Source organism: Astatotilapia calliptera, chromosome 19 (assembly GCF_964374335.1).
Source record: "Astatotilapia calliptera chromosome 19, fAstCal68.1, whole genome shotgun sequence".
Lineage (NCBI taxonomy): Eukaryota > Metazoa > Chordata > Actinopteri > Cichliformes > Cichlidae > Astatotilapia > Astatotilapia calliptera.
Genome location: NC_137440.1, coordinates 30,277,399 through 30,295,603, shown reverse-complemented (window position 1 = coordinate 30,295,603; position 18,205 = coordinate 30,277,399). Strand labels below are relative to the sequence as shown.

The following is an 18,205-nucleotide window of genomic DNA, read 5'->3' as shown; positions in this document are numbered from 1 at the left end:
CTCCATCGCAGCGTGAACTATATAGGCCAGGACAAGGTGAGAGGAAGCCTTGCCCAGTAAATCACTCAGGCCTGCCTGGAACGTGACTGGGGTCTGGTGAAAGGATGGGTGGAGCGGGAGAAGAGAGTGACAGCTTTATACAGCAGGCTGTTGCTCAGCTGTAGAGTGGGATAGCTTGTAGGTGGGGGAGGTACGAGTGGAGCGAAGGGGGTGGGGGTGGGGATTATGTAACAGTGTTACAAACATATGCCCAGTGATGCGAGGAAACCCCATATGAATTAAAAAAGGTGAAAAGGGCAAAAAATAATTCAAGGGAGGTTATGAATAAAAGCTGAGAAAGATGAAATTCACAGATTTGCCAGTGTTGCTTTTTATACTTTGATACCACACATGAAGCCAGGCTAAGTGTGTGTGTGTGTGTGCACTGAGCATGACTGAGTTAACTGAACCATGTCACTTCATCAAGCTGCCACTCTGTTTCCATTGGAGACTTAATGTGTTCATTTGCTGGGAGGGTGAATCCCTTGTCTGCACACACAACTACACACTCACACATGTACATGCAATCACGCAAAATAGCTATGCTAACCAGGTGTTTTCTCTGCCCGTTTTCTCTCTGCGCAGCTTAGCTCTCCATCCGGAACGAGTGTTGGTGGCCACGGGACAGGTGGGCAAGGAGCCTTACATCTGTGTGTGGGACTCCTACACTGTGCAAACCGTGTCCATCCTCAAGGATGTGCACACACATGGCATTGCTTGCCTGGCCTTTGACCTCGAGGGACAGGTACTGTTCTTGCAGAATAATGCAAATGTTAAAAGACAGTAAGAATCTGTCACATTAAAAGACGAACAGCGCTGCTGTAGTTTTAATCTTTGCAGTCTTTGTCCAGTGCCATAAAATTTGGGGATGTTTCTAGGGAGCCAAAGAGAGCTGGAAGTGTCACCAGATAGCAGATCTGCAGAACTGTATGAGCATTTTGCAGCTGTGAATGCCATATTTCCTATTACTCCAACTGAGATTACTGAGCTACAGTCGTATTGCATCACAGAACTTGTCAGTTTGCAGTGTTAAAGTGAGATAAACTTTCCGTACGTAACAGGCTTGCATCCAGACAATTTAGTTTTTATTCTCTGACACAACCAACTTTCCAGCAACCTCCTTTTTATCTTTTTTTTTGTCATCGTCTCAATCTTTCTCGGACTTGTCACCAGTTAACGTTTACACACTGCAACCTTCAGATATCATATTGATGTGAACTGTGAAAATCAATACAGAACAGGTTTTGTATTTACACGCCTTTCAAAGTGGACTTTAACATCCTATATTTTTCAGGGAAGGAATATGACCCTGTGTTACTTTCCTGCTCGGGTCATGAGCTGGGGACTTAGATGAAAGGTGACAGTTTTTAAAGTCAGAGAAAAATCCATCGCTTATTAGTTTAGCAGCTCTATTTACCCTCCATCGCTCCCCCTTCCTGGATCAGAGGAAGTGAGAGCTGAACTCAGAGCAATCTAGAATAAATCCCTGGTGCCATTACCCTGTCCATCTATTATAGCAATATAAAAAAAGTACACTGATTTGACACTTCCTTCTCTCCGAGATATTACAGCATTACTGATATTACTGACTCTTTTATTCTGTTTTAGACAATTTCTGCATGCCAGATTATGCAGTGATCAAGGGTTTTTGCGAACAATTATTATGTGGTTTCATCCGTGATTTGAGATTTTAGGTGGTTGCTAGGGGATGTGATGATTTCATAATATATAACACATCATTTTGTGGATATAAATTAGATACTTTTTTGATGAAAAAAAAATCACACAATTAGTTTTTAAGGTTTTATACATAAATGTATAAATGCTATAGATTTTAGGCCTGGGTTAGTGGTTGCTAGACTTTATGATTATGTCATAACATCTGACATGCCTGAGAGACTAAGATGTAACTGTGAGCCAGTTTTAGTTGCTCAACTAAAATAGTGATTTTGTCTCACAGTCACACTATTAGCATTTTGGCATGTTGGAATGTTTTTTGGAGCCAGAAATCACTATATTTAAGGAAGAGGGTGGAGTAGAAAGTTCAGCAAACAAGTTAGCAAGCTGGAGCCATACAATCTAACACAAAGACACTCACTGAATAACAGTATCATTATTAATATTAGTAGGAGTGTCAAATTATTTGATTAAAAATTCTCCACAAGACAAGTCTGTGTCTTTTTATGCAATCTACGTGTGATCACAGCGTTCTTGCAGCAACCATAAAGTTGTTTGCTACCAGTTTTACCTAGCAACAACCAGCAATCTTTGTATGCTGACATCCTTTCAGTATCAATATGGGGAAATATAGCTGGTATAATGTTAATCATCTTAGCCGTCTTACCTTAGCATGCTAGCATGCTATAACATTTATGAACTTACAGATTCTTTAAAATATCATTAATACCAGATATTTGGGCATAAAGGATTTTGAACTATGTCTCAAAAAAGGGATTGAGTTACAGTATTTAAAAAAAACTAATTTAATTACCGTCCATACCAATAAGAACTATTTTAAAATGATAAAATGTTTGCCTCAGTCCATGTTGTTATGTCTCATTAACCCCAAACCAGCAAAATCTGTGTTAGTGTTGTGAAGGGATCCTTGCCAAAAAGGCTCCAATAGCACCAAAACTTTTGCTTTGCTTTGATGATCAAAAAAACCCAAAATCATTCTAGGTTTTTATTGTTATGAATGAATATCTGTACAACTATTCACAGAGATTCATCTAATAACTGCTGAGCGAGACCCGTCGACAGAACATCCCTAGAGCTACGCCACTACCGCTGCTAAAACATTACTTGAGTTTGAATGCACATCTCAGCCGCCTTCATCTGCACGGTTCCACTGGGTTTCAACACTCGGGGCCTCTTTCCTCATCATTAAAACACTGGCTTTTCAAATTCAGTTAAAACTGTGCAAATGCCTCACCAGAGACTTCTGTCCATAGCCAAACACTGATTCAGCACTGCATCGAAGATGTAAACCAAGCAGCAGAGTAGTGAAGGATTTCCATGAGAGTTGCTCTCTTCTCTTCTGCTCCACTGCTGCCGCTGCCTACTCACTCAGTCGGCTATAGGTGGCTCCTCCAGCAAAAGCACTCAAATGTGCTCACTGGAAGCGCCAGAGGCTGGACAACTGTTCTCTTCTGCTCTGTAGCCATTATTAGCCCTTTCACTGTGACCTACCATGCTGCAGTGGAGCTAGCTAAGTTTGTTTTGCAGTGATTAGTGAGAGTCTGTGATGTCTCTGTTTTTCTTTGCTCTCTTTACAGTGTTTGGTGTCTGTGGGTTTGGACTCGAAAAACACAATCTGTGTGTGGGACTGGAGGAGAGGGAAGGTTCTGGCAGCCGCTCCCGGTCATACAGACAGGGTAAACACTTTCCTCCTCCCCTTGCTCCTCTGTCACAAGCTCTGTATTGACCGCCTCAATTAGCTATAAATGCAGGATGGAGCACCTGCCCAACAGGGACATAAACAAGTTAGGCCTGATTGATTGTAAGCCTTCCAGAGCCCATCGGAGAGAAGTATACGTCTAATGAAAAGGAATTTTAAAAAGATGAAACACAGGCAGCTGTTGTTTTCTAATTCAGCCCACACACGTTATAACACAGGCAGGGTAAACACACACAGACACACCACACACTTTTTTTTCCCTTTTAATTTCCTCCTCCTGCAGGGAATGTGATTATTAAAAGTCCAGACTTGAAGGTGGATGTTGTGGTATTTAATGCATTGTGTGTTTTCTCCCTGCAGATATTTGACATATCGTGGGATTTGTACCAGCCGAGCAAGCTCGTAAGCTGCGGTGTCAAACATATCAAGGTACAGCCATTTCCTGGTCGTTTTATGCAGTGTACTATAGATGGCTCAGGCTTGCACAATATATGAAAACAGATTATGATTTTTAGAAGTTTTCATGGCGCCTCGGTTCTCCCCGCTTTATCGTCATGGCCACATCAAAGCCTTAAAATAGATCTATGCAAATTCGTTTTATTTCATGGCTATAAGGCACTTAACATAAGTAGGACAGGCAAAGACTCACTCTCTCTCTTCTCTCAAATTTGTAGTAATCTGCACTGCAGAGAGTAAAATGTTTCTTTTTCTTTTTTTTTTTGTTGAAGACCGTGACTCTGCTACTCAGCTCCCCCTTTCAAAATCCCCATTCAACTCTATAAAAGCACTCCGCTCTACAAACTGCAGCTGTGCTCACTTCCCTTTCCAGGCCTATCTCTATCACTCTTTTCAAGAGTGGCGCTCATAAATCTTCAATGAGTTGATGCAGGGTGTCTGTCTTCGCCAAGCCGTCCCTTGGGATGTGTAGTTGTAGTGTTCAGAGGAGGCTCATTTCCAAAACATTGGGAAAAGAATGAATCACGCTCAGATAGGAAATGTACCCTCTGGCTCTGCAAGGCTAAGTATTCAGGCACGCTTAAGTGGGCAATGCAGTCGAGAGGGGGTGTGAGGTCGGGGGGTTAACCTACTGTACGTTTTTCTCGGTGTGTAATGTTCTCTCGTAGTAATTACCCCCTGAACTCTTTCTCAACTGCCTCGATGCAGAAACTGCTGCGCCCAACCCCCCCAGTCTTTGCAGAATCCTTTGGTCCTTCTCCGTCCTCCTCATCTCCTTTCACCCCTTCGGGTTGTCTGATGCCAAGGCAATCCAGCAATTGTCCCACATAATTCCCCAGCCCTTCACCCTGCAGACCATGTGACATCTGCTCCCCTGGCCTGTTTTCGCTCTGTGATTATAGCACTCAGAGCATACAGGAGATTTAGCCCCAGTAATCCACTCACTAGCAGGGAGGAGGAAAACACCACCTCTGTGGTGGGGACGCTTTCCTCCACATGCAGCTACTCATCACTTTGTGTTTTGAATTCACAAACATATACCCTACTTATCCAGCTTTTTCGAAGACTGTTGTACATTTATGTTTTGTGTGTTGTCACCCAGTTTCTCCCAGCTGTTTGACTTCTCACAACAAAGCATTAACTTCCTGTGACGCCAAATGACTGGGTCATTTATGAGGAAAAACATCTTAGAATTAGAATTAGAATTAGAATTCAACTTTATTGTCATTGCACATGCACAGGTACAGGGCAACGAAATGCAGTTTGCATCCATCCAGAAGTGCTTTAGTGATATAGATATATTACAATATATATTAGCAATAATATAGATATGTGAGTATATTACAGAAATGGGTCTATTATGGTATGTTATAATGTACACGGTATGAAGTATGTTGTGAATATTCTATAACTATAAGTATGTACAGGCTGTAGTGAGTACAAGCTATGTACAGGCTATGAGCAGGATATAAATATGAAAAACTATACAGAATATGAAATAAATAACTTTACAGAATCTGAGATATACAGCTATACAGAAATGGGAACTATGCAAGTTGTAAACAGTTGTAGGATTAAAGATTATCGAATGTACAGAATGATTATTTACACAGAGCTATACAATAGTGCAGTTAAGATAAGTGAGGGTGTAGATAGTTTCTACAGAGGTATATAAAGTGCTGGTGGTTGTGAGTGGTGGTTCACTCCATGTTATTATTGTGTGTTTGAGGGTACAGTTGTCCATTGTGGGTGTGTGTATGTTCAGTCCATGAGTTTAACGTGGGTCAGATGTCAGCAGGCAGAGTTCAGGAGTCTGACAGCTGTGGGGAAGAAGCTGTTCCGGTACCTGGTGGTCTTAGTCCGGAGGCTCCTGTGGCGCCTCCCAGAGGGCAGGAGGGTGAAGAGTCCATGTGATGGGTGACTGGGGTCTTTGATGATTTTCCCAGCCCTTTTCAGACACCGCTTCCTGTAGATGTCTTTTATGGCAGGAAGTGGTGCTCCGGCGATGCGCTGGGCAGTTTTCACGACCCTCTGCAACGCCTTCCGGTCCGAGGCAGAGCAGTGTACTTGTGTATTTTAAACCGACATGGTGATCTCACTCACATGGTGTTCATAGCATATAATAATCTCAACACATTATCACACCACTCAGATATAAATAGAAGCAGACTCACGTGCCTAGAACAGCATAAAATATATCCACAACTCACGGTTAGTAAAATGTCATGGGTACATGATGAAAACAGCTAGCGAGAGAGGTGTTGTTTTTGTGTTTTGGTCATCTGAAAGCCACAAAGCCACAGAGGTCGGCTTGAGTTCAGGTCAGTTAGCTGTCCTTACAGCAGGCTGCCAAATAGTTGACCTCTGTTAGTGCAGCAGCAACATTTAGGGTCACTGTATTTGGGCAAGAGGGGGAATTGTGAGTGGGATGCAGGGCGTACAGGGACGTGCAGTGCAGTAGATAATGAATGACTGACCTTTCTATGTTAATTACACTTAAAAGCTTTCCCTTGGGGTGATGGTGGAGGTAACCGAGCTAACGACATACTACTAATCCTGTGCTAAGAGGACGAGCTCGCTCAAAAGTGTCATTGCCAAGACTTGATTTTGACTCAGAGGAGTCTCATTTTCAGGGACCTTTCCTCCATGTTGTCCCTACCCCTGTGTGCCTTCCTCTACTGCTCATGGCCTCATCATAAACCTCTCCAGCATCCAGTGCTCTCTCAGTAATTCTGCAGCGAAGGGATTAGCCAGCGCCTGTGTCTCGCAGCCTTATCAGTTGCGGGCAGGGAGGTCTGTGCAGTCACGCCGCATCCATCCCCACTGCTTCGGCAACAGGCTGTGCGACAAAGCCCCCTCCCACGAACCCTTACCAAACCCAGCACTTGACACACTTTCACCTGTGTGTCCCAGTATTCATCACACATTTATGATTTCCACTATTTAACCTTCACCGAAACCACAAAAGCTCCCTAACTCGCAAATGCTCCCTGAAATCTCAGTGAAGAGCTCAAGACCAGAAAAGTCCTGTTCTGGTACGGTGTGTGCAAGCCTTAAATGACTGATGGCATCTGCGATGCTTGTCTATGATAATCAGTCCCTCCTCTTAGAGCGCAACAGCTCTATCAGTCAGGGCAATGGGTGTTAGCGAGGGTGTGACAAGCTGTCACTTTCAAAGAGCTCATTTGTTTATCCTGTTAGTCCCTATCAAGCTGCTGTGCAATCATTCGTGCATTGTCCGAAACACAAATATCCATTTTGAGTCAAGCTATAGGTTTGAATACGAAGCAGCTGTCAAACACATGATCAGGTGAAGCAGAAAATGGGCTGTCAGCGTGTCATTTTTCTGCCGCCTGCCGGTGATGAGTGTCTCGGTTTCACGTGAGGATGGCTGTGTCTCAGTATTCGAGACGCCTTTCCTGAGCTTTGTCCCTGTGATCTCATCTCCATGCAGACAGAGCGTCTCATTTTCACTCTCTCCCCCTCCGTTTGATGGATTTCGCCCTCAGACGAGGCCATGCCTGTGCATCCCAATGACCTTGTTCATAAATCATGAGCATGCGTGTATGTGCGTGTGTCTGTGGATGCTGATCAGGTGATTACAACACAGCCCCCACCCCCCAGCGAGAGTACCCAGTATGGCATACAGAGACTTGGGGTGAGGTGTGGGATTAGGTATTTTGAGTTTGACTTTTCTTTCAAGGTCTGTGTGCGTGTGTGTGTTTTTTAATGGTGGTTGTACGTGCGTGCCAAAACACACGTATTTGGTCCCAAATACTGCGTAATTGTGCCTTTGCCGTTTCAGGACAGGATTACACAGGGGATTATTAGCCACCATACTCTTCCACTCTTTCTGTTTGTGTTTGCAGTTCTGGAGCTTATGCGGTAATGCTCTCACGCCCAAACGTGGTGTTTTTGGCAAAACGGGGGATCTCCAAACAATCCTCTGCCTTGCTTGCGCTAAGGACGAAGTCACCTATTCAGGTGCCTTGAACGGTGACATCTACGTGTGGAAAGGGATTAACCTGATGAGGACGGTGCAGGGTGCTCATGGGGTAAGTGTGTAATCAGGGTGCATTGTGGTCTTTCGCTCAGGCGGGTTTTGCCTGCACACCTGCAGGTACATACAGAGCAGAACTAAAGTAAAAGCAGCTAGTAAACTTAACGGGGTTCATAGCTATGCTCGCTGGATTTATTTGATTCTGCTCTGTAGAAAAGGATCAGCCTTTTCCTCCACAGGATTAAATGATATCTACGGGATCAACAGCTGGGTGAGGGGGGATAGGCGAATGGGGGAGGGGATAATAACTACAGTACATGTCCATTCCTGCTTTTTGGATGACCAAATATCTTACTAGGGGTTGAACAGGGCCAGACCAGACAAACAAGGGCATCAGTAGAGCTTTCCACTTAAGCTATAATAAAAGCAAACATGACAACTTCCTTTTCTCAGTTTGGTTTTATCTCGAGGCCGCTGTAGCCAGTTTGTAATTGCAAAAGCCTTGTTCAACAAATGCCTGGCTGAGGAGCAGCACTATGGAGTTTGTAGCTGAGGCTGGTTCTGTCGTTGCTCATTTACTGTGCAGATCCTCACTGACAGCCTGTCATTTCCTCCAGTCAGGGATTTTCAGCATGAATGCCTGTGAAGAGGGCTTTGCCACCGGGGGCCGAGACGGCTGCGTCCGGCTGTGGGATCTCAACTTCAAACCAATTACTGTCATTGATCTCAGGGAAACAGACCAAGGATATAAAGGTGATGTCAAATTTGCTCTTTTTTCCCATTAATTTGGGTACAGAAATAATCCAGGTTAAAATTTAAACAACATTGTGAATGAACAAATACATCTGGATTTTTTTAAAAGGCATTCTTTATATTATATATTTTTAATTAATTTTCTAACATTTTCTTCTTGCTCTCTATTTTTCCCCATTTCCTATACTTTTAATCTTGGACCTAACAGTAGCTAGAGGTGAAAATAGCCGAGGTGGGTAATGTCACTGAGGGCGGAGTTAACAACCATGTCAGTCTGTTTGTAGCAGTCTCCACATTTGTTCTACTGTTCCTCTTGTTGTTAGTAAGTTCAAGCACTGTTGCAATTTTTGCTCTGTATACAGACGTCTTCTACAGTTCTGTGCAAACGTTTTAAGCTCGTACAGTAAATCGGTGATGCTACCAATAATAGCCTAGTGAGTGTTTTTATTCAGTTTAGTTCCCAAAGTGTCCAAAAACAACTGAATAACATTCAAATGTCACCATGTGGAGAACTCAACACCTGCTCTCAACCTGCTGATTTTGCAGATTTTAAATATGTGTTTTACAAACTCAGACGCCAGCAATTAAACTTTCTCACTCAACTGAATTTATTTCCAAATTTAGGCTGAAATGCCGTTTAAAGGAATATGTTATAATAATTTATAATTCATGTTTTTCTCTTGCTTGATGATACAGAAACACAATCACCAGCTAATAATGCAGCAGTACATCAGCTGTTCTGTCATAAAAAAAAGCAGAACTGAGAAGAAAGCGCAAGATTTAATTAATGTGTTTAACAAAGCACAGAAGGTTTATTTGAAAAAAGCAATTAATTCATGCAAAATGAAGCAAACAAATAAAAGACTAAATAGGATCAATCTTTATCTTAAAGTCATCTTCAGTGAGCTGTTCCGAGCATCGTGGAGAAGTCGTCACATTTTTTCCATTCATTCATTCATTCATGTCTCAGTGTCTTCTGTCTAGTTATGTAATCCCAGACTGACTTCAGTATGTTAAGGTCAGGGCTCTGTGTGGGCCTCACCTTTGTGTTGCTGAAGATAGTTCTTGATGATTCTGCCTGTTTGTTTGAGGCCATTGTGATGCTGCAAAATGACTCAAGGACTGCCTCTCTGATGACTAAGACACCAAACATCAAAAGTGGCTGAAACTTTTGTACAGTACTGTATGTAAAGAGCATTTGCATCCTCCATCCTATACTTGCTGTATTACCAAAAGTCAGTTGCAAATCGGCTTGAAAACATGTGCCATCCTTGTATTTCTTGTTAAAAAATCCGTCCTAGCTTGCAGATGGGTATTATCACCTCCTGTTTTTATTATCCCTGTTGCGTCTTTAATAACGGCTGCCTTTTATAAGTGGCAAATGTCTGTCTGCTTTCATGTTTGCGTGTTATTTCGTTTCATTTTTGGTTATGTTTACCATTTGTGTTTCTGACAGGGCTGTCAGTGCGTAGTGTGTGCTGGCGAGGAGATCACATCCTAGTGGGCACACAGGACAGTGAGATCTTTGAGATTGTGGTCCACGATCGCAACAAGCCCTTCCTCATAATGCAGGGTCACTGTGAGGGAGAGCTTTGGGCGCTGGCTGTGCACCCAACGAAGCCTCTAGCTATGACTGGAAGTGACGACCGCTCAGTCAGGTAAAGCCTCAGCTTCCGTTCATGCAGTATTAACTCGTGCATGCAATTTGTGTGTAAAAAGTTAGTCCCCTCCACTCCAATACAAGTTAGATTTGTAATGATGTTGATCTTTTGGAGTAATTGGAACTGCCTGGGTCCGGTTGTAAAGTTAATGTATCACAGGAAAAAGGCCAAATATCATTGACTCTTCAATTTGCACTTTTTCATTCTTCTCCGGTTGTTTTTACCTCTGCATTTTTCCTGCTGTTATGTCTGTACAGGATATGGAGCCTTATAGATCATGCGCTGATAGCTCGCTGTAACATGGAGGAGCCTATCCGCTGCGCGGCTGTAAGTACTGATGGTATTCACCTGGCACTGGGGATGAAGGATGGCTCATTCACTGTTCTAAGAGTCAGGTGGGTATACAATTCGAAAGTTGGATGGAAAATTTAGATCTAGCTATAAATCTCCTCTAAATGAAGAGGTTGCATTATTTGGTGTCCATTAGCTAATACATTCCTCTGCTTCCCTCCAGAGACATGACTGAGGTGGTGCACATCAAGGACAGGAAGGAGGCCATCCATGAGCTGAAGTACTCCCCCGATGGGGCCCACTTGGCTGTAGGCTCAAATGATAACTCGGTGGATATCTATGGTGTGGTGCAGAGGTACAAGAAAGTGGGTGAGTGCATTGGCTCCACCAGCTTCATCACCCATATGGACTGGTCCACAGATAGCAAGTATCTGCAGACAAATGATGGCAGCGGCAGGAGGCTCTTCTACAGGATGCCAAGTAAGTACAGGAATATAGACTGCAGTATACACTGTGACTTAGGAGATAGAGTAGCTCGTCTGCTTACTGGCAAGTTGGTCTCCAATCGGCATTTTGAAGCATCCTTGAACAAGATTTCAAATTGAGAGTGCATGTGTGTGATCAATAAAACACAAAGAATAAAGTGCATTAAATAAATTTCTGTATGATGTTGATCGGTCAAACAAAATATAGAAAAATCCTACAGAACTACCAGGTTATTTATTAAAGATGCTGCTTTGTGAGATAAAATGTTGCTCTCTTTTGTTGAGGTGGGAAGGAGGTCACCAATAGGGAAGAGCTGAAGTTGGTACAGTGGGCTACGTGGACATGTGTTTTGGGCCCTGAGGTTAATGGAATATGGCCCAAATACTCGGACATCAATGACATCAACTCTGTGGACGCCAACTTTAACAACCAAGTCTTAGTAACTGCTGATGACTATGGATTAGTCAAACTTTTGCGATATCCATGTGTAAAAAAAGGTAAAGACTATCTCATTTTATCACAAAAATGGCATTTAGGTAAAACTTTATACTCTTTTTCTAATGCATTGTCTCTTGATTTCAGGTGCAAAATTTAAAAAGTATTTAGGCCACTCGGCTCACATAACTAATGCTAGATGGTCACATGACTACCAGTGGGTAGTAACTATCGGGGGTGCTGATCACTCAGTGTTCCAGTGGAAGTTTGTTCCCGAAAGAAAGTCTAAAGAAGCTCTGCATATAGCACCTCAAGGTACAGTATTGCCCTCACTCTGGCTTTATTTGCATCACTGTACTTACTGTAATGTGGCGCTTTATGTCCTTCAGAACTGTAGGTTTTACTTCTGATCAATCCATTAAGGAATATTGCAGCGTTACATTTTAATGTAGGTGATGACTTGCATTACGGCTATTACTTATTTCATAAAATCAGTGGCTCCTGCCAACAAGACATCAAATTAGTCTGAGTGTGGAAGCCGGATGTCTACTCAATCTCCTCCTCAAACAGGAGGAATACTGTGTACAGCAAATTCTGTCTTACGTACTGTTCATTTTCATTTTACGGAGAGTTACACAAAAGCCCTTAGTCTCATGACAGACATTTTTAAAAGTTATCGAAGGGAAAGCACGAATATATTATTGATGGCTGAATTCCACTTATGGGAGTTCCTGCTCTTGTACATGCTGGTTTACAGTAATGGCTTACTAGGATACTTAATGGACCTGTGCCATCATTAATTCTGCCTGTGCTTGTCCTACTCCAAATGTCTGCTGTGATAACGGTCTGTGATACCACTTTCTTGTCTTTGTGGTATAATTTTAAAAAATGGAGTCAGGAGGTCATTACTTTGCTTTCAAAAAAACGCTGGGAAAAGAGAGATTATTTGGCTTGGCTCTGTCAAAAAATACTGCTGCAACACTCCTCCCACTGTCTTCCTGTGGTCCTAGCCTGTCTTGGAGGTCAATAGGTTAACTTCCCAAGGTGTTCAGCTAATGCAGCTCACCTGAGTGTTTCGACCCATTACAACTGGCCAATGAATTCATTTGATTCCGTTTGCGTTTATGCCTAACAACTCCACGGCACATGTGCTGATATTACTAGCTTCGAACAACATTTGTTTAATTTTCTGATTTTCCGTCTTATTTAAGTGAATGTATTGCGTAGACTACTTGTCATTTGCTTTTCGCCAGTTTGTGGAAAAATTGGGGGCTTGTCCAGGATCTTTTTTTGCTTGCAGACAGCAAAAGGAAACAGCTTAGTTGGGGAGTTTTTGTCTCACAATGTGGTCATGCTACACTTAATTGTAACATATTGCCTTTACTCTCTGGCTAGCCTCACTCACACTGGATTTATTAATCGGGGCTAAGCACACTTCATTTTGACCTAGCATCTTCAGTTCTCTCTCTCTCTCTTTTATTCACACAAGCTTTTGAAAAACACTCTTGACAAGCACCATGGTCCATGAGTTTATGCATTTTGTGGCTTAATTGGGGAGATTTTGGAAGCATTGTTATTTTGTTCTCTCAAATGCGTTATAGAGCCATTAATTACTGATTATAGGGATATTTAGGGATCCAGCTGTTGTTGACTGTGCTGATAGTGCGCAAGTCTAACTGAGCCATGCTTGGGGCCACCTTTGTAAGCCGACTGGGCTTAAGGTTCACCTAATCATGCTAGGATACAGTACCTAGTGCTCACACTAATCAACTGAACTAGATTTTGGAGTTGTTGTGGACATCGTTGGGCACGTAGTTTGTCTAGTGCCTACGCAAGAGCCAGGTTAACTTTCTTTGATCTTCCAGTCTTTATGTCGTCTTTATGTGAACTATTGACCCTCTTGGCTGTGGCTCCATATGCACATACAGTACATGGAAGTGGTATCCATTTTCTCATCTGATTTTCCTAAATGCTTCGGAAAAAAGTGTGAAGCTACGACTGTTTGTCTGACTTAAACATTGCCTTTGCTAAATTCAGAGATTTATCACCATATATGTCATTCCTACCAATAATGGGTTTTATGAATGTAGTTTTTTGTCACACAATTAATATACTCCTCACTCTAACCTCATGAACTTGATGTGCTAACCCACGAGAGAGCAATGTGCTAGATTTCTTTCTTCTTGAACTTTTTTTTTTTTTAGCAAACCGTCATTTCTATAAAGCTCTGCAAAGGAACGGCTATCACATTAATTAAGACAAATCCAATAAAAGTGAATGAACCTTGGAAAGTATAATTGCATTGTCGTTCCCAAGTCATATTTTTTCCAGAGACAGACTGCCTTGTGCTCTCTGAAATTAAACCACATACTAACTGCCTTTCCTTTTAATTTTCCTAATGGATCTTGTGAGTAGCTGCCCTTAGCTGCCAGTTCTGCTTATTGCCATGTCTTGGCACGGCTTTACTGTGCTGCATCAGCATTATTGTACATTTTTCTTCACTGTTGTCACTGTGAAGCAGGACAGTCTAATAAATAGGAGATGTCGTAGTGTTATTACATGACTGACCCTGACTCCCACTGAAACAGGATGGTTTGTAGTAGGATATTTTTCTGATTTAGAAGCGGGGGGAATTTTCTGGCAAGCTGTAATGTAACCTTGTTTCTACCTACAGAGATACTGGCAGACTCTAACAGCGAAGAGTCAGACTCTGATCAGTCAGACGTACCTGAGATGGACTCGGAAATTGAGCAGGAGACGCAGCTCACATATAGACGACAGGTTTGTGTTAAAATCAAAAGCATCTCCTGGGAAAATATTACTGTGAAACAAGCAGTATGTGAACACTTTTCCACATGCATTCAGGTTTATAAAGAAGATCTACCTCAGCTCAAAGAGCAGTGCAAGGAGAAACATCGAGCAACAGCTATGAAGAAGAGAGAAAGAGCACCAGGGAGTGGAGTAAAGCTGCACTTCATTCATGGGTAGGCTCAGAAATTGCATAATCCCACACCATCCCAGCATTAGAAGAATTTCAGCTAGAGAAGTCTCTTCATGCATAGTGATTAAATAAAGCCCCCTCACCCCCTACCCCTTTTTTTGTTTGCAGCTACAGGGGGTATGATTGCAGGAGCAACCTGTTCTATACCCAGACTGGGGAGATAGTGTACCATGTTGCTGCTGTAGGGGTTGTGTACAACAGACAACAGAATACGCAGCGTTTCTACATGGGCCATGATGATGACATCCTCTGTCTGGCTCTGCACCCCCTAAAGGATTTTGTAGCTACAGGCCAGGTAGCCGTTAGACTCCTAACATAAAATATTCAAGGTTTTGGGGGTTTATGGACCCCTTCAAAGCCTTTAAAAACCTTTCAGCTGAGCTATATCTGATCCAAAGGGGTTCACTTGGTAGATTTGTGATATTTGTATGTTTTTTGTTTACCCAGGTTGGCAGAGATTCCTCGATCCACATATGGGACACAGAAATGTTAAAACCCATGTCTGTTTTGAAGGGGTTCCACCAGCTTGGAGTGTGTGCTTTGGACTTTTCAGGTAACACACAGTCTTGCTTTGTCAAACTACACGTATGTAACCTAGACATGCTTTTAATACTAACAAATTATTTTAGACATCCTGTTTTAACAGGGAAACAAAAAAGTAATTTCACACATAAAAGAAATAGGTAAATTCGCAAGTCACCAGTTTTTCAGGCAGCAGTGAAGAACCTTATTCTGCTGTCTTTTAGTCGCAGCAGTCTGACAGCATCAAGGGGGAACTGTGCATCTGACTATCCCTAATTGGCCACAGATAGAGGCATGGTGGTGATCTGTATGTCATAGTCAGTGAATCACCTGCTGTAGATCAAACCCGCTATGGTGCTTTCATGTTGCTAATAAGAGCCAAACTTCACTCACAGACTGACTTTTCCATCCACAGCGGATGGCAAACGGCTGGCCTCTGTGGGCCTGGATGACAATCACACCATTGTGCTATGGGACTGGAGAAAAGGGGAGAAGCTCTCTGCCATGCGGTTAGTACAGTTTTATTACAGCATTTGCACATCTGCAGGGTGGTCTTTCAGGAGAGCTTTGACAAACCTCCCTGTTAATTCTACAGATTGTTTGAGCACTTTTGCTTTAAATATGGACATTTATAGATGAGAGCTAAATTGAAGCCACTTTGCTTTGCAAGGCTGACAATGTGATTGATAGAACAGAGGAGAAAAAGGGAATTACCTTTTAGATTACATGGCGGCTCCTCTGTAGACGTAAAGCCTGCCTGACTCTGAATGGCTAGAGCATGAGTATGCCCCAGGGCCTTGGCTGTAGATCCATAATCAAAGAGAATTACTTTTAACTCGTATACCAGGAGCTGCGTAGATGAGATCCTGGTGAGTTTGAGCTGCTTGATATGTCAGACGCTATTTGCACAAGGAAACGTGTTTGGAAAATGAATTAGAAGACAGTCTTTTGAGATGTACCCTGTTTCCCAAGGTGCAAAACGTACATAAAAGCAAATGGATTGCTAAAATAATCAAGCAATGAAAAGGAAAAGTGGTAACAAGCAAGCAGCGAAAACAATCATATGTCTTACGATGCCTGAAACAAACTGAACAATAAAGACTACAGTCGACAGACTGAAGTCTGCATTTTAAAAATGCATCCGATAACTGAAGAGTTGAGTATCCAAGACAAGCATGATACTCTGGTTTTCATCATTACCGTGGTACAACTAATCCCTATATATGATAATAATAATAATAATAATGGATTGCATTTATATAGCGCTTTTCAAGGCACCCAAAGCGCTTTACAATGCCACTATTCATTCACTCTCACATCCACACACTGGTGGAGGCAGCTACAGTTGTAGCCACAGCTGCCCTGGGGCAGACTGACAGAAGCGAGGCTGCCATATCGCACCATCGGCCCCTCTGGCCAACACCAGTAGGCAAGTAGGGTAAAGTGTCTTGCCCAGGGACACAACGACCAGGACAGAGGGATCGAACCGGCGACCTTCCGGTTACAGATGCGATTCCCAACCCCCTGAGCCACGGTCGCCCACGATGTATGTGAACAACACATAATTATTCACTCGCCAGGCTTGATACAAATGAATTAGATTACCAGACCTGAATTATGGGTTTATTTAGAGCATTAAAGGTGTCACTTTCTCCAAAAAGATATGGCAAGATTTCCAGTTCTAAAAAGCCGAAGGCACCAGAAATAACTAACAGGAAAGCATCCGCATCCCGAAATATCTCTGCTTTTGTTTTGTTGCTCATCCTACTTGATGTTCGTATTTAGTATTTACTCCAGTGAAATACCCTGTGGCTACTTGGGAGCGGTGCATTGCGGGTTGCTCTCCTGCGTGCTGCTTGCCAGGCTCTCACTGGAGCTTAGGGACAGCTAGAGCAGCCTAATCTCTTTTATAGACACTGGTGGGAAATACAGTGAGGTGGACAAAGAGAAATGGGGCTTGACAGAGCCTGGCTTGTACAGCACCGCTGGCAGAGGGGGTATGGGATGGAGAGCCTAAAGAGGGTGCTTTTATTAGTTTCACTGTTGGATTTAGCTTTTCTTTATTACAGTGTAACTGTATGGGCGATGTTTGTCAGCAGCGAGATTTAAGAAGTTCAGAGCAGCACAATAATAAGATGCAACAATGGAAACAGTTGGCACACCCTTATGTAATCATCTCTGTCAAAAAACATGCATCACAGCTTCCTCAGGGTAGCTGTGTTGACTAAATTTGATCAAGACTAAAATTAAATACATTTTCTGTGTGTTTTTGTTTTAGTGAGATTTGTAAGTACACAACACTTTTCAGTTAGTTTTTCTTTTTTCTAAATTATCTCTGTTAAACATATTTTGTCACTCTTGGTTTTCATTTTTACTTTTAATTAAAGATAAAGAGAGCTTTGTTTCTTAGATCGGTAACATTATGGTGTCTTATTTTGCTCATATTTTTAAAGTAGTTGATGTTTCCTCATAAAAATCATAACATCTTTTTCAGAACATATTTTTTAATGGATCCAATAGAGGAATACTGCATCCATCCAATTTTTTAACCACTTATCCAAATTTAGGATCATAGGGGGGCTGCAACCTCCTTCAGCTGTCACAAGACAAAAGGTGGGACACACCCTGGATAGGTCCCCAGTCTCCTGCAGAGCCTCTTGAATTACACTAGACAAAACCACCTTTTAATCTTTGAATTCAAGTGAATAAAATAAACCACCTAGCCATGCAGTCTGCCTTGACTTGTGAGAGAATGAATCGCTCTAAAGAAGTGAATCCATGCCCGACATTGATGTATGTCACTGCTCACTGCAACGAGTCAGTTTGTGAATGTTTTTCGTTTCTTCCACTGTAAGTGGTGTTATTGAGAAGTGTAAGCGTTTAAGAGCCACAGCATCTCATCCACTAACTGGCAGACCTTGTAAAGTTACAGAGCGGGTTCACCGAGTGCTGAGGGGCATACTGCATAGAAGTAGCCGACGTCAGTAACTACAGAGCTCCAAATCTCCTGTTGTATTAACATCAGCACAGAAACTGTGTGTTAGGAGCTTCATGGCATGCTTTCAATGACTGAGCAGCTCCTGTAAGTGGAATATGTATGCAGCCTAAAATGTTTGTCCACATAGTGCATAATGATGTAACACACATTACACGTAACTACACAA

General features: G+C 42.4%; 1 protein-coding gene across 5 annotated transcripts in view; it reads left to right on the top strand.

Annotated features, from left to right (window-relative positions):
• eml5 (EMAP like 5) overlaps window positions 1-18,205 on the top strand; it is a 49,288-nt gene that overhangs the window by 7,655 nt on the left and 23,428 nt on the right. For 3 of the 5 annotated variants that reach the window (XM_080293492.1, XM_026151797.2, XM_026151799.2), the window contains exons 2-17: window positions 625-784; window positions 3,315-3,413; window positions 3,797-3,865; window positions 7,762-7,947; window positions 8,510-8,645; window positions 8,854-8,877; window positions 10,102-10,303; window positions 10,564-10,701; window positions 10,821-11,077; window positions 11,368-11,580; window positions 11,666-11,833; window positions 14,193-14,299; window positions 14,384-14,502; window positions 14,628-14,814; window positions 14,967-15,072; window positions 15,457-15,550. In XM_080293492.1, coding sequence (XP_080149618.1) covers window positions 625-784; window positions 3,315-3,413; window positions 3,797-3,865; window positions 7,762-7,947; window positions 8,510-8,645; window positions 8,854-8,877; window positions 10,102-10,303; window positions 10,564-10,701; window positions 10,821-11,077; window positions 11,368-11,580; window positions 11,666-11,833; window positions 14,193-14,299; window positions 14,384-14,502; window positions 14,628-14,814; window positions 14,967-15,072; window positions 15,457-15,550 — 2,265 coding nt within the window. The remainder of the gene's footprint in view (window positions 1-624; window positions 785-3,314; window positions 3,414-3,796; window positions 3,866-7,761; window positions 7,948-8,509; window positions 8,646-8,853; window positions 8,878-10,101; window positions 10,304-10,563; window positions 10,702-10,820; window positions 11,078-11,367; window positions 11,581-11,665; window positions 11,834-14,192; window positions 14,300-14,383; window positions 14,503-14,627; window positions 14,815-14,966; window positions 15,073-15,456; window positions 15,551-18,205) is intronic. The other 2 variants (XM_080293493.1, XM_026151798.2) reach the window with 1 other exon arrangement.